Below are 16,241 nucleotides of genomic sequence, written 5' to 3'. Positions count from 1 at the left end.
GTGAAAGGGGCAGTTGGAGGGCCACGTGGGGAGAACCAGGCCTCTGGGGAGGAACAGACCACATGGGGAGGGCTGGGGCCACGTGGGGAGGACCAGACCGCATGGGAAGGGCTGGGCCACGTGGAGAGGGCAGGGCCACGTGGAGAGGGCCGGGCCACGTGGGGAGGACTAGACCTAATGGGAAGGGCGGGGCCACGCAGGGAGGGCCAGGTCCCCTGGGGAGGACCAGGCCGCATGGGAAGGGCTGGGCCACGTGGGGAGGGCCAGGCCATGTGGAAAGGACTAAGACATGTGGAAGGACCAGGCCTTGGGTGGCCACATGGCCACAGACGGGCTTCAGTGTTTACAATTTTCATAGATTGTTTTTATTTTCAAACTCATATTTCTTGTAAATAACACAGAGCTGGATTTTGATCTTTTCAGCCAATATAACAGTATTTTCCCATTTCCTGGCTCATTTATCTGTTTCACATTGACTATACAGCGAAACCTGTGAAAGCTGGAACGTGTGTAATGTGGGAACTCAAATATTTTCCAGTAATAGTGACAGGGAAGTGGTAAGGCTGCAGTCTGTCAAAGGCGGAAAACTTGCAATACCCAGAAAAACAAGGCAGTCCCGTGCAGTTCCAGCTCTCACGGGTTTCACTGTAGTTACTTACCTGTGTGGATATATCTCTACCGTCTGATTTTATGCCATTTTTTCCTGTCTATTACAGACAGGCATACCTCGGACGTATTGCAGCTTCAGTTCCAGACCACCGCAATAAAACAAATATCGCAAGAAAACAAGTCATATGAATTGTTTGGTCTCCCAGTGCATATAAGTTATATTTTTACAATGGTTAAGAGCTACAGCTGCTAACCAGAAGTCAGCAGTTCAAATCCACCAGGCAGTCCTTGGAAACTCTATGGGGCAGTTCTACTCTGTCCTATAGGATCGCTATGAGCCAGAAGCAACTTGACGGCAACGGGTTTGGCTTTTTGGTAGTCTGTTAAGTGTGCGATAGCATCACGTCTAAAAAAAATGCACATACTTTAATTAAAAAATACTTTATTGCTAAAAAATTCTAGCTATCATCTGAGTCTTCAGTGAGTCGTAATCATTTTGCTGGTGGGGGGTCTTGCCTCGATGTTGATGTCTGCTGACTGAACAGGGTGATGGTTGTTGAAGGTTGAGGTGACTAAGGCAAGTTCTTAAAATAAGACAAGGAAGTTTGTCGCATCGATTGACTCTTCCTTTCACGAAAGATTTCTCTGTAGCACGCGAGGCTGTTTGTTAGCATTTTATCCACTGTAGGACTTCTTTCGGAATTGGAGTCAATCCTCTCAAACCCTGCCACTGCTTTGCCAACTAAGTTTATGAAATATTCTAAATCTTTTTTCAACAATGCCTACAACATCTTCACCAGGAGTAGATTCCATCTCAAGAAACCACTCTTTGCTCGTCCCTAAGAAACAACTCCTCAGCCATTGAAGTTTTCTCATGAGATTGGTGCAATTCAGTCACATCTCCAGGCTCCGCTTCTAATTCGACTTCTTTCACTATTTCCACCACATCTGCAGTTACTTCCTCCACTGAAGTCTTAAACCCCTCAAAGGCATCCAAGAGCGTTGGAATCAACTTCTTCCAAACTGCTGTTTATGTTGATATTTTGACCTCCTCCCATGAGTTAGGGCCTTGCTCTGGATTAGGCTTTGGCTTAAGAGAATGTTGTGGCTGGTTTGATCTTCTATCCAGACCACTAAAACTTTCTCCCTATCAGCAATAAGACTGTCTGGCTTTCTTATCATTGATGTGTTCATTGGAGTAGCACTTTTGATTTCCTTCAAGAACTTTTCCTTTGCATTCACAACTTGGCTGTTTGGCTAAAGAGGCTTAGCTTTCAGCCTACCTCGGCTTTCAGCATGCCTTTGCCACTAAGCTTAATCATTTCTAGTTTTTGATTTAAATGGAGAGGCATGTGACTCTTCCTTTTACTTGAACGCTTAGAGGCCATTGTAGGGTTATTAATTGGCCTACCTTCAATATCGTTGTGTCTCAGGGAATAGGGAGAGAATAGGGCCCAAGGAGAGGGAAAGGGGTGGGGGGAAGAGCCAGTCAGTGGGGCAGCCAGAACAGACACAACATTTATCAACTAAGTTCACTGTCTCATATGGGCAGGGTTCATGGTGCCCCAAAACAATTACAATAGTAACATAAACGATCACTGACCACAGATCACCATACCAGATACAATGATAAAGAAAAGTTTGAAATATTTCAAGAATTACCAAAGTGTGACACAGAGACAGCAAGTGAGCACATGCTGTTGGAAACATGGCACCATTAGACTTGGTCGACACAGGGTTGCCACAAACCTTCAACTTGTCAAAAATGCAGTATCTGCAAAGCGCGATCGGGCAAAGTGCGATAAGACAAGGTGTGCCTGTATATGCACCTTTCTCTCTTGTCTTCTTTTCATTGCTAACTTTTCTCATTCCACGCTTTCTACTCTATTTGGAATGACATAACTTGTTATTTCTATTATTTTAGTGATTACCCTAAAATTGCAACATTATCCTTAACTCATCAAGATTAATCAATGGGCTTGGGTTTTATTCTAGGTATGAAGAGAACCCACTGGCAGACTTTCCATTGTTTTGAAAAATATGACACAAATTTTAAAGCTTCTAAGAAAATGATCTGAAAAAAGCTCAGGAAAAGGGGGAACGTTGCTTTATGCAGGAATCAGACAATGACTGTGACCCCCCAGTTTACAGGGTGATGGCAGGGAGGGGTGAGGAAAGGCCATTCTCTATCACTGAGTCCCTGGCACAGAGGCGAACCCAGTGGGTCTGAAGCCAACCTTGAGCTGAGTCTGGTTTACTTGTGGGAGGCCCTTAGTGCCATGGGGTCCCCTCAGCTTGTGTGGGTACTGGCATGCCCGGGGGACTGCCCCCTCATAAGGACTGGGCACACCAGTCAGCAAGGTACCCCATGCCCACTCCTTCCCAAAGATATCCCTGCACCCCATAATCACACGTGCAGTCCCACCTAAGGGACTGTCTGAAGGAATTGGTGGCTCTTTGCTGCTCCATGAGTCTCGGTCTTTCTTTCTTGCCTTCCCACGCCTACTCCCCACCATTCCTCCCACAGCCCACATTCTTAGACAATCTCTGTCCTTCATCTGGAGACTTCTGTGTACCCACCCTGCCCCATAAAGGGTCTGAGGTAGTGGGCCTCCCATATGGGGCGGGAGGACTGAAGACTGAGTATACACAGGGGCCGTTCGCACGTGCCGACCCCGCGGCCCATTTCCTGGCTCTGTCCAATGGGACTTGGGCTGAGGGCTCCATGGGAGGTGCTGGCCGCCAGCCACAAGGCTCCGGGTTCTTGGCAGACAACTTGCCCAGCTGACGGGGGTTCTAGCTCTGAAGATGCGTGGGCAGACAGAGGGAGGAGTAAGGGCTGGGGTGAAAAGGGCACCCTTCCACGTGAGAAGAGAAGAGAAGCAGAGACGACAGACCAGGGCGTGAGCTTTGGAGAAGAAGGAGCATTTGCAGCCAGCTCCCTGGGAAGCAGCCAGAAACATAGTTTGCCTCCCACATGGCAGGTGGTTCCTGGCAGCCTCTCCCCGGCCCTCTCTGGATTTGGGCTCGGGTGGGGGTAGGTGTGTCTCAGCAAGGCCGGGTCACATCCAGTGGCATGCTTTGGGGGGACGTGGACAACACACAGAGTGGTTGGCTGCATGGGACTGGGTTGTTCTGCAGGGCAGAGCCTGTCCATCCCTGACCATCGCTGTCGGCTGGGGTGCTAGAGACATCTGCTCAACTGGGAGACAGCAGGCAAGGGGAAGCCAGGCAGGGGCTGGAGCTCACGGAGGCTAGGTGGACAGCTCCCTGTGCCCTGACAGCCACGTGGGGTCCGGGTGGGGTATGTGCCAAGCCTCACAGGTAGGAGCTACATTCATCACAGATCCGATCAGAAACCCACTCCCCCAGCCCTGGGCAGCTAGCACGTGGCCAGAGACCCTTATCCCTTCGTCTAGCCCTGGGGAACCTTTCAGGGGTGCAAAGGACCTCCCCAGACTCCCTTTGCTCCCTACTGTCATTCAGGGCCGCTCCCAGAATCCCGATCACCCTCGGTTACTGCTTAAAACAATATCCCACACCAGAGCCAGAGCAGCAGTTTAAATTTTAACTTTAAATCTCTCTTCATGACACTTCTTAGGAGTAAGAGTAGAAGAAAAAATTCTCCAGTGCCAAAGAAAATAGCTAAGTCCTGAAGAATCTAGAAGGTCATGAGTAGTTCAATCCAGGGCTTCAAACTAGCTCATTCCAGTTCAACTCCAGCTGAGAATTTGAATTTACACCCCAGATATACTGAATCAGAATCCACATTTTAACAAGATCCCCGGGCGATTCTTATGTGTGCATAAGAATGTTTAACAAGACCCCAGGTGATTCTTATGTATACATAATCACCTGGGGATCTTTTAAAATGTAGATTCTGATTCAGTATGTCTGAGGGTGGGAATGCAAATTCTCAGCAGGAGTTTGAGCCAGAATGAACCCGTTTGAAGCCCCAGCCCCCTGCCCCCAAATCCCTCCACACCTTCCCAGCTGCAGCCTCTCAATCCCACCTGCAGAATCAACCCCTCCCAAGGCTCTGGAAACAAGAAAAACCCAAAACCAAACTCACTGCTGTTGAGTCGACTCCAATTCATAGCGACCCCACGCGTTACAGGCTAGAACTGCTCCATGGATTTATCTTGGCTGTAATCTTTACAGAAGCAGATTGCCAGGCCTTCCTTCCAAGGTACTGCCGGGTGGGCTTGACCTGCCAACCTTTAGGTTAGTAGTCAAGTACAAACCATTTGTGCCACCCAAGGTCCTCCTCTGGAAACAAGAACCACCCCCCCCAAAAAAAAAAAACCAAAGCCATTGCCGTGGAGTCTATTTCAACTTGTAGCAACCCTATAGGACAGAGTAGAAATGCCCTACAGGGTTTCCAAGGAGCGCCTGGTGGATTCGAACTGCCGACCTTTTGGTTAGCAGCCATAGCTCTTAACCGCTACACCACCAGGGTTTCCCTGAAAACAAGAGAGCTCTTTATAAAGGAACACCATGTTTGATAAAGTAGAGGGTCAGCGAAAACAAGGGAAACTGTCCACGAGATGGATTGACACAACAGCCAAAGCAACGGACTTAAACATACCAAAGTAGTGAAGATGGCACAGGACCAAGCAACGTTTCCTTTTGTTATATTTAAGGTTGCCATGAGTCAGAGACACGTCTACGATAACAACAGAAGCTTCTGGAGGCACACACTCAGCTCTGCTCCAACCACTCCATGCTGGCCCCTTGGCGACCTCAAACGCCGGAGTCAGGAAGTTCGCCTTCTGCCTCCTTGGTTTCCGTGGCTACTGAGCCCCTGCCTGCCTTCTCTGCCGAGGGGCTGCTCTGCTTTGATGGGAAGGCCCAGCCCACTCCAACAGCAATGTGGAGCTGGAATCCTTCCCTGGCTCTGGGGAGACGTCCGGGGTTTGCATCCTGGGAGTTCACCTTCTGTGTGCTAGGCGCCTTGTCAGAAGGCACACTATGCCCACCATACTCTAAACTCTGTCCCAGCGTCCCGTCTACGCCCGTGCAGAGCTCCAACATAAATTCCGAAACACCCTCCTAGGTGCTACGGGGGCTTCTTGCCCACTGCTGGGGGCGAAGGTAAAGCAGCCTCCTAGGGGAGCAAGTGGGGGATACTCTTCTCCAGCCTCCTCCTGGCACTCCAGGGCTCCTCTGATCTCCATGCTTGTGGTCTATGAGACCTCTGGCTCCCATCCCTCCCACACTGGGCAAGGAGCCATCAGACAAGGCCATACTTCTTGCACTGGGCTTCAGGGAGAAGCTCTTTCACACTGCTGGTCACCTTCCCAAAGTCATTCTCCCTCTTCTCCTTAGTAACACAGACCCAGGGTCACCCAAAGCAGCAGCATGCTCAGCAAGCAGACTATATTTCCTGGCCTCCCTTGCACATAAGTGCGGCCATGAAACTAAGTTCTGGCCAATAACATGTAAGCAGAATTATTTGCAAAACTCCCAGGGAGGCTACTTAATGGGAACTGGCTCAAGTGAGAAATAAGCCCTCTTTGCATTGCCCTTTTTCTCCTTCTTTCTGCTGCCTGGAATACAGGTGTGATGGCTGGAGCTCCAGCAGCTGTACTGGACCATTACACCTTGTGAATGGAAGTCAGAAATCCCACTCCTGGGAATATACCCGAGGGAAATAAGAGCCTTTACATGAACAGATATATGCACACTCATGCTTATTGCACCTCTGTTTACAATAGCAAAAAGCTGGAAGCAACCAAGGTGCCCATCAACAGATGAATGGTTAAATAAATTATGGTATATTCACACAGTGGAATACTACGCATCAATAAAGAACAGTGACGAATCTGTGAAACATTTCATAACATGGAGGAACCTGGAAGGCATTATGCTGAGTGAAATTAGTCAGAGGCAAAAGGACAAATATTGTATAAGACCACTATTATAAGTTCTTGAGAAATAGTATAAACTGAGAAGAACACATTCTTTTGTGGTTACCAGGTGGGGAGGGAGGGAGGGTGGGAGAGGGTTATTTACTGATTAGTTAGTAGATAAGAACTACTTTAGGTGAAGGGAAGGACAATACTCAATACACGGGAGGTCAGCTCAACTGGACTGGACCAAAAGCAAAGAAGCTTACGGGATAAACTGAACGCTTCAGAGGTCAGCAGAGCAAGGGCGAGGTTTGGAGACTATGGCTTAAGGGGACTTCTAAGTCAATTGGCAAAATAATTCTATTATGAAAACATTCTTCATCCCACTTTGAAATGTGGCGTCTGGGGTCTTAAAGGCTAACAAGCGGCCATCTAAGATGCATCAATTGGTCTCAACCCACCTGGATCAAAGGAGAATGAAGAACACTAAGGTCACACGATAACTATGAGCCCAAGAGACAGAAAGGGCCTCATGAACCAGAGACTTACATCATCCTGAGACCAGAAGAACTAGATGGTGCCTGCCCACAACCGATGACTGTCCTGACAGGGAGCACAACAGAGAACCCCTGAGGGAGCAGGAGATCAGTGGGATGCAGACCCCAAATTCTCATAAAAAGACCAGACTTAATGGTCTGACTGAGACTAGAAGAATCCCAGCGGTCATGGTCCCCAAACCTTCTGTTGGCCCAGGACAGGAACCATTCCCGAAGACAACTCATCAGACATGGAAGGGACTGGACAATGGGTTGGAGAGGGATGCTGATGAAGAGTGAGCTACTTATATCAGGTGGACACTTGAGACTGTGTTGGCATGTCCTGTCTGGAGGGGAGATAAGAGGGTAGAGAGCGTTAGAAACTGGCAAAACGGTCACGTCACGAAAGGAGAGACTGGAAGGAGGGAGCGGGCTGACTCATTAGGGGGAGAGTAAGTGGGAGTATGGAGTAAGGTGTATATAAGCTTATATGTGACAGACTGACTTGATTTGTAAACTTTCACTTAAAGCACAATAAAAATTATTTTAAAAAATGAAAAAAAAAAGATTTAGGGGTAAACCTTCACGACCTCAGATTTGGCAATGAATTCTTAGATATGACCCAAAATCATGAACAACAAAAGGAAAAAATAGATATACTAGACTTCATCAAAATTTAAAACTTTCATGCTTCAAAGGACACGATCAAGAAAGTGAAAACACAACCCACAAAATGGGAGAAAATATTTGCAAATCATATATCTGATAAGGGACTTATGTCTAGAATGTGTAAAGAACCATTACAACTCAACGATAAAAAGACAACTGAATCAGAAAATGGGCAAAGGTTGAGCGTTGTGCTCTTTTAAAGAACTATGTATATGGATCAAATTCACAACAGCAATGTGAAAGGTTAGGGAGGACACCTGGTGGGCAGGGAGTTTATGTTAATGGTGAGGAACAACTCAGAAAAGGAGGGTGAGAATGTTGCACCACTTGAAGAACGTAATCAGTGTCACTGAACTGTACATGTAGAATTGTTGGATTGGGGTATGTTCTGCTATGTATATTCTCAAGAACAACAAAAAATAATTTTTTTAATGGGCAAAGGATTTGAATAAACATTTATCTAGAGAAGACATAAAAATGGCCGATAAGCACATGAAATGACGTGCAACATCGTTAGTCATAGCGACTCATAGCGACCCTATAGGACAGAGTAGAACTGCGCCATAGGGTTTCCAAGGAGCGGGTGGTGGATTCGAACTGCCAACCTTTTGGGTAGCAGCTGTAGCTCTTAACCACTACATCACCAGGGCTCCATTAGTCATTAATTAGTCATTAAGGAAATGCGAATCAGAGCCACAATGAGATGCCACTTCATCTCCACAGAATGGCTAGAGTAAAAAAAGAAAGATAATAACAAGTGTTAACCAGGATGTGGAGAAACTGGAGCCCTCATACATTCTAAAATGTTGCAACCACTTCGGAAAGCAGTTGGTGGTTACCTAAAATATTCATATGACCCAGTAATTCCACTCCTAGGTATATACCCAAAGGAACTGAAAACAGGTCCTCAAACAAGGACATGTACAGAAATGCTGACAGCAGCACTATTCACCATAGCCAAAATGTGGACACAGCCAAGTGTCTACCAACAGATGAATGGATAAACAAATTGCAGAATATTATTCAGCCATAAGCAGAAATGAAGGACTGATACATGCAACAGTGTGGACGACCCTCCAAAACATTATGCTGAGTGAAATAAGCCAGGCATGAAAGGTCTTATCTATAGAGACAGAAAATAGATTAGTGGCTCCTATAGGCAAGGGGAAATGGGAGATGATTGCTAATGAGTTACCACACACACACAAAAAAAAAAACCTGTTGCAGAGAATCCCTGATGGAGCAGGAAAACAGTGGGATGCAGACCTCAAATTCTCCTAAAAAGACCAGACTTACTGGTCTGACTGAGACTAGAGGAACCCCGGAGGTCATGGTCCCCAGACCTTCTGTTAGCCCAAGACAGGAACCATTCCCAAAGCCAGCTCTGCAGACAGGGATTGGACTGGACTATAACACAGAAAAGGATGCTGGTGAGTGAGCTTCTTGGCTCAAGTAGACGCATGAGACTATGTGGGCAGCTCCTGTCTGGAGGGGAAATGAAAAGGCAGAGGGGCGCAGGAGCTGGCTAAATGAACACAGGCAGTATGCTTTGGAGAGGGGGAGTGTGCTGTCCATGGGGGGAGAGCAACTAAAACACATAGCAAGGTGTATATAAGTTTTTGTGTGAGAGACTGACTTGATTTGTAAACTTTCACTTAAAGCACAATAAATAAAAACAAAACAAACAAAAAAAACCTGTTGCTATCAAGTCCATTCAGACTCAAGGTGACCCAATGGGACAGAGTAAAACTGCCTCATAGGGTTTCCAAGGCTGTAATCTTGACAGAAGCAGATTGCCAAATCTTTCTCACACTGTGCAGCTGGGTAGGTTCAAACCACCAACCTTTAGGTTAGCAGCTGAGTGCTTTAACCATTGCACCCACTGGGCTCCCCCTCTTAATGAGCACAGGGTTTCTTTCTGGCATGATAAAAATGTTTTAGAATGAGATAATGGTGATGTTTTCACAACTCTAAAAAACACTGAATTGCACACTTCTTAGTGTGTGAAATTTACAAAGCTGTTGAAAAACAGAGAGAAGAAAGGACTCCATGCAAAGGGACTACATGACTCAAGGGCAGCACAAACTTGGCAGTGGAACAGATATTTCCTGCACCTGGACCCAGGAGACCTGGGCACTCACCCTGCCCTGCTCCGTGCCAGCTTCTCCTTGTCACCGAACTTCTCTGCGTTTCAGTGTCCTCCAGAGGCATGAACATCACAACTACAACGCAGCTCCCGTTCATTCAGAGTCTACCACGTGCCAGACACTGTTCCTGTCTGTTTCCAGGTAGTATCATGTCTGTGGGGTCCTTGTGTGTTCCTTGGAGTCCTTGGGTGGTGCGAATGGTTAATGAACTCAGTTACTAACTGAAAGGTTGGAGACTTGAGTCCACCCAGAGGTCCTTTGGAAGAAAGGCTTGGCGATCTGAAAAAACAGCCATTGAAAACCCTACGGACCATAGCTCTATTCTGACACAAACAGGGTCTCCATGAGCTGGCGTCAACTCAATGGCAACTAGTATTTAGAACCCCGTGAGTGGTGCAAATGGTTAACACACTTGTCTGCTAACCGAAAGAAATGCTGGAGGTTTGAGTCCATCCAGAGGTGCCTCAGAAGAACGGCCTGGTGATCTACTTCTGAAAAATCAACTATTGAAAACCTTCAGAGTGCAGCTCTACTCTGACAGGCATGGATCGCCATGAATTGGAATCAATTTGGTGACAACTGGTTTCTTATGTTCCTAGGTGCAGCAGCAAGGAGCCCTGGTGGTGCAGTGGATAAGGGCTTCGCTGCTTCCTGAAAGGTCAGCAGTTCGAACCCACCGGGAGAAAGATGTGGCAGTCTGCCTCCCTAAAGATTTCAGCCTTGGAAACCCTGTGGGGCAGTTCTACTCTGTCCTATAGCATCGCTAGGAGTCAGAATTGACTCGACAGCAGTAGGCTTGTTTTTGGTTTAGGTGCAAGGGCCAGCGAACTGGTTCTGGTCAGCAAAACACTCTGGAACGTTCGGTGGTACGACCAGACTTTTCTCATTAAGTAAGGCAAGGGCAGAAGTCTCGGCCCCTTTCCTGGGGCGCATACCTCAGTCCTGAGGATCTCCGTGTCACCAGATAGGCGTCCACCGCGTAGCAGAACAGCCACCAGAAGCAGGCGCTGTACAGCAGCTGGATCCACATCTGCAACCGGGGAGAGCCCGGCATCAAAGCTTCCGCAAACAGGTATCAGATTCCCAAACCATCTGCGAAAGGAGCTCGCGGAGCCCGGCTTCCTGTGACGTCAGGCGGGCAGCACATGAAAGCACTGGGACATGGGGTCGCGGTCTTTGAAATCGAAGGATGGCAGCGAGCCTGGGGTGCGCGTGGGTGCGTGTGCTTGCGTGTGGGGTTGTGTGTGCGCGCGCGTGTGCGTGTGTGTGCGCGGGCGTGTGGGTGTGTGTGCGCGCGTGTGGGGTTGTGTGCGCGCGCGCGTGTGGGTGTGTGCGCGCGGGCGTGTGGGTGAGTGTGCGCGCGCGCTTCTCCCCTGTCTGCTCCGCTGACCTGGAGTAAAGAGCCCCTCCTTGTCCTGCACTCGTGTGCACCGTAGACGCAGTTCTAAGACTTGCGGCTTAAACTGCCGGGAGGGCTCCAGGCTCTTTGAAGTAGCCGCCCTTTGTCTCAGAACTAATGAGCACAGACAGGAGAGACCTTTCAAGTGGAGGGGAAGGAAAGGCCTCCGCGGGCTAGAAGCAGCGCGAGATCCAGACGCCTGCTATTGTGGGCTGAGGCAGAAGTTTCCTCGGGAGGAAATCCAAGAGCCCAGGAGGGGAGGGAGTGGGAGAAGAGGGACAATCCTGCAGATGGCACTTTTAGATTGTTCACGTGAGCACTGACTTGCCGGCAGAGCGCTACCTGCATTTCATTAAGCAAAATATAGCCGATATAACAATAACTTTGATTGATTTTGTCTTGACTGTGTCTCTACTTAAGGTAGGGGTGTATGTCGGGGCAGAGGGGAAAAGATAGGAGCCAAAAAAAAAAAAAAAAAACAGTTGCAGCAACCCAGACTCATGGGCCCCATGCGTGGCAGAGAACTGTGCTCCATAAATTTTCAATGGCTGAGGCTTGGAAAGTAGATTGCCAGGCCTTTCTTTCAAGGCACCTTTGGTGGCCTCAAACCTCCAAGTTTTTGTTAGCAGCTGATTGCGTTAACTGTTTGCACCACCCAGGGTGTCCAACACAGGAGCCCAAAACCCTGTTGAGGGCAAGTCGATTCTAAGTCAAACCAAAAAACCAAACCCGTTGCCGTGGAGTCAATTCCAACTCACAGTGACCCTGTAGGACAGAGTAGAACTGCCCCACAGGGTTTCCAAAGAGTGCCTGGTGGATTTGAACTGCCGACCTTTTGGTTAGCAGCTGAACTCTTAACCACTATGACACCAGGGTTTCTGGTGACCCTACAGGACAGAATAAAACTGCCCAGTAGGGTTTCCAAGGCTGTACTCTCTACTGAAGCACACTGCTGCATCTTTCTCTGGTGGAGTGGCTGATGGATTCAAACGTTGGCCTTTCAGTTAGCAGCCAAGCACTTAAACCACTGCGCCACCAACGGGGTTCTCAATCTTGAGCCTACATGGAATGCCCTGCAGGGCTTGTGGAAACACACATGGCCTGGCGCCACCCCACGGTTTCTGGTCAGGAGGCCTGGGATGGAGACTGAGAATTTGCATCTCCGACAAGTTCCAATCCACCAGGCGCTCCTTGGAAATTCTATGGGGCAGTTTTACGGCACTGCGGCACTGCGTGGGGACAAGCTCCTAGGGAATGCCGATGCTGCCATTCACAGGTGATGCAGCTGCTCGGGCCTGGGGACACAGCTTGGGGAACTCATCCAACAGGTGCACAGGTAGGCAGGAGACAGCGAACCAGAGGCTTAGCGAGGGGCAAGGGGCAGAGGGGGCACTTGCCCCCGGGCCCAAGAACGAGGGTGTGCCAGTGGAGCCATTAGGGGATTGCGGGGGTGCGGACCGCACCGGGTGACACTGTCAGAGAGGGTGACTCCACATGATTCAGGCATACCTCTAAGACCAAAGTATACAGAACTTTGGCTGCTCCAGAAAGCGGGTGCCGGTTTCAGCACGTTTAGGCGCTGCTCTCTGCCGCCGCCCTGGGCCGGTCCCCCTAGGCCTAGCCGTCCTCCCCGCAGCCCACCTGTCAGCAGCGCTCCCCCCTGGAAGCCAGCGCCGCGGGAAATCGCGCCGGGCACGGCCCGCTCAGTTCTGATTTTCCTCGCCGCTATCAACGACTCCTCATCGTGACGTTGGCGGGGGTGGGGCGGGGGGGTGGGGGGGTGGAGGGGGTGGGGGGTGGAGGGGGTGGGGAGTGAGGGGTGGGAGGGTGGAAAGTGGGGGATGGGGTGGGGGGGTGTTAGAATTTAGAAGTCGTCCCTGGACACTCAGGTACCCACACTTGACCTCTGGGGCCAACCAGGGAGGCACTTACCGCACTCCCCACGCAGAATGCAGCAGGCCAAATGTCTGTTCCATTCACTTCTGAGATGTTTTCAACGAAATCTGGGAACCCTAACCACACTGCAGACCGGAACACAATACCTAAGGGAGAATAAAATGAGCCTTTGGGTATGATCCTAGTTCTCAACTCTGTTAGGAATTGAATTCCATCCCCAAAAAACATGTGTTGTAAATCCTAACCCCTGTGCCTCAGGTTATAGTCATGTTTGGGAATGGGTTTTCTTTGTTATGCTAATAAGGCCTTATCAGTGTAGGGTGTGTCTTAAATCAATCTCTTTTGAGATATAAAAACAGCAGATCGAGCAAACAACCAGGCGAGCAAGCAGTGATGGGGGAAGACAGATGCCATGCCACATGAAGTTCACCACGGAGCCAAGACACAGAAGCTGCAGAGACAAGGGCCTTCCCCCAGAGCCAACAGAGAAAGACTTCCTCTAGAGCCAGCACTCTCATTTTGGACTTCTAGCCTCCTAAACTATGACAAAATAAGTTTCTGTTCATTAAAGCCACCCACAGGAGCCCTGGTGGCACAGTGGTTGTGTTCAGCTACTAACCAGCTGAAGTGTAGGCGGATGGAAGCCACCATCTGCTCTGTGGGAGAAAGGTGTGGCAGTCTGCTTCCAGAAAGATTTACAGCCTTGGAAACCCTATGGAGCACGTCTACTCTGTCGTATAGGGTCGCTATGAGCTGGAATCAACTTAACAGCAATGGGTTTGGTTTGTTTGGTTTGTTTGCTTAACGCCACCCATTTGTGGTGTTTCTGTTATAGCAGCACTAGGTAACTAAGGCAAGCTCTAAAGCTGACTTGTTGCTATGTAAAAATAGATGATAGATAGGCAGACAGAGACAAGAGAGAAGGAGGGAGGGATAAAGAAAGGATATAAACACATATATGGTATGTACAGAGAGAGAAAGAAGATACTGAGTTATTCAGAAAGCAACTATCATGGTGGCAAAGCAATTCCAGGCACTTCAAGTTCAACTTAAACCGCCGTTAGCCACAAAACCTGTCCCCAATTTGTTTGTTTACTTGGCATTAAAAAGCCACAGTGTGAGTAACAATCGGTATTTCTAAGCTGTGTTTTTAATTTCCATGTTAATTATTCCGCACACATAGAAAAGGATTATTTTAAAAGCACAATTCTGAAGTTAAAAAATACAGTTCCTTCGTTCTATCAGAAAATACATTTAAGATTTTCACCAGTCGGCTCCCCATATTTCATTTTTGTCATGTATTATTTGTGATTTTTCCTTAGTATCAGACTCAAATATCAAACTCTCCTCAAAAGAGTACACACCCTCATGGAACATACTACTGTTTTTGTTAGATAATGCCACTGTGGTACATACGTACAACGGAATATTATACAGCAATGAAGAAGAGTGATGAATCCACAACAAGGGAAGACGCTGAGAGGTGTGCAAGAATAAAAGGCAATGATGGTAAGTACTTTAACACACACAATCCTGCGACAACAAATAATAATTCATGAGTGGGTACATAGCTAGACATGCATGCAGAATAGGTGGGGAAGGGCATGTAGGGGCACACCCACGTGCATATACAGGTTTGACTGTGGATATCCATATACACAAAAGATCACACGGGGTACACAGCCATGGAAACTTCCTAGACACAACCAAACACCTCGCAGCACTGAGTTACTGGGCTTGAAGGCTAGGGACTATAGTCTCGGGACACCTAGGTCATCGGCATGCGATAGTTCATAAAGACACTGTTGTACATTCTGCTTCGGTGAGTAACAACTAGGGTCTTAAAAGCTTGTGTGCGGCCATCTAAGATACAACTACTGGTGTTTTTCTGTCTGAAGCAAAGGAGAATGAAGAAAACCAGTCTCGAGGAAGCAATTAATCTAAAGGACCTCCTGTGTGTCAGAGTAGAACTATTCCATAGGGTGCTCGAGGCTGGGGCTTTTCAGAAGCAGATCACCAGGCATTTCTTCTGAGGCACCTCTGGGTGGGTTCAAACCATCAGTCTTTTGATTAGCAGCGAGCTCTTAACGTTTATGCCACCCTGGGACTCCTAGGAGGTAGGTAAGCATCCATAGTTCTTACTTCTCAGTGGGTCCCAACCCACTAGCCATGCACCTTTACCCAGGCACCCAGAGGGTCCCAACCGGCGGGCCGCGCGCCCTTACCCAGGCACCCAGCGGGTCTCCACCGGCGGGCCGCGCGTCCTTACCCAGGCACCCAGCAGGTCCCCACCGGCGGGCCGCGCGTCCTTACCCAGGCACCCAGCGGGTCCCCACCGGCGGGCCGCGCGACCTCACCCAGGCACCCAGAGGGTCCGCACCGGCGGGCCGCGCGTCCTTACCCAGGCAGCCGAGCAGGTCGCAGGCGGCGGCAGCGCGCAGGATGCGGGCAGAGGCCCTCGGGGCCGAGGCCAGGAGGGGTGCACTGGCCGCGGGGCACGCGAGCCGGCGCGGGGGCAGCAGCTGCAGGAGGCCGAGCACCAGGCGGAGTGCGCAGCTACCCAGGCAGAGCGCGTGGAAGGCCCGCGGCTGGAAGCTCAGCACGAGCTGCGTGGCCGCGTCCCGCGTGGGGCAGCAGAAAGTGGCCAGGCGCGGAGAGGCCATGGGCCGCTGGGGGACGCGGCGCCGCGGCTCGGGTCTGCCGGCACCTCGCCGGGCGGCCTGGGTCATGTGCTGGCCGGCAGGGCAGGTATCATGTGCCCGTCGACTGCCACCCCCCCTGCAGAAAGGGCGCCGGGGCCCGAGGGGGGCGGGGGATGCTGCTCTGCCCGGGGAGGAGGAGGAGGTGGGGAACGAATGGAAGACAGAGAGGTCAGGGCAGGCCAGCTTTCTCACGGTGCACTAAACCTCCCTCTGTGATTTCATTCCTGAAGCCCTGTGGCCTCAGCCCTGCCATCTCGTCTTAACTGGTCTCACCAGCAGAACATGCGGTAGATGCCAGCTCTTTCCTAACTGGAAGCCGACACCCCTAATTTCGATGCTTTTCGGGCATCAGAACTCAGTGCACAAACTATGAGTGTTTCTGGGGACCTGCCTGTCCCACGCCGCTCACATCAAAGTGCTGTTGTCCTGTG

The 16,241-nt window shown here is 49.6% G+C and overlaps 1 protein-coding gene across 1 annotated transcript in view; it reads right to left on the bottom strand.

Moving 5' to 3' along the window:
- LOC100658154 (G-protein coupled receptor 143) overlaps nucleotides 1–15,786 on the bottom strand; it is a 32,138-nt gene extending 16,352 nt beyond the window's left edge. Inside the window, exons 1-3 of the mRNA XM_003420627.3 lie at nucleotides 15,510–15,786; nucleotides 13,145–13,254; nucleotides 10,749–10,843 (exon numbers count right to left, since the gene is read on the bottom strand). Coding sequence (XP_003420675.2) covers nucleotides 10,749–10,843; nucleotides 13,145–13,254; nucleotides 15,510–15,771 — 467 coding nt within the window. The 5' untranslated portion in view covers nucleotides 15,772–15,786. The remainder of the gene's footprint in view (nucleotides 1–10,748; nucleotides 10,844–13,144; nucleotides 13,255–15,509) is intronic.
- Between the last annotated feature and the right edge of the window lie 455 nt (nucleotides 15,787–16,241).

This window comes from Loxodonta africana, chromosome Y (genome assembly GCF_030014295.1).
Source record: "Loxodonta africana isolate mLoxAfr1 chromosome Y, mLoxAfr1.hap2, whole genome shotgun sequence".
In the NCBI taxonomy this organism is placed as follows: Eukaryota; Metazoa; Chordata; class Mammalia; order Proboscidea; family Elephantidae; genus Loxodonta; species Loxodonta africana.
Note: the sequence above shows the minus strand (reverse complement) of the source record. Positions and strands in the feature narration are given on the sequence as shown.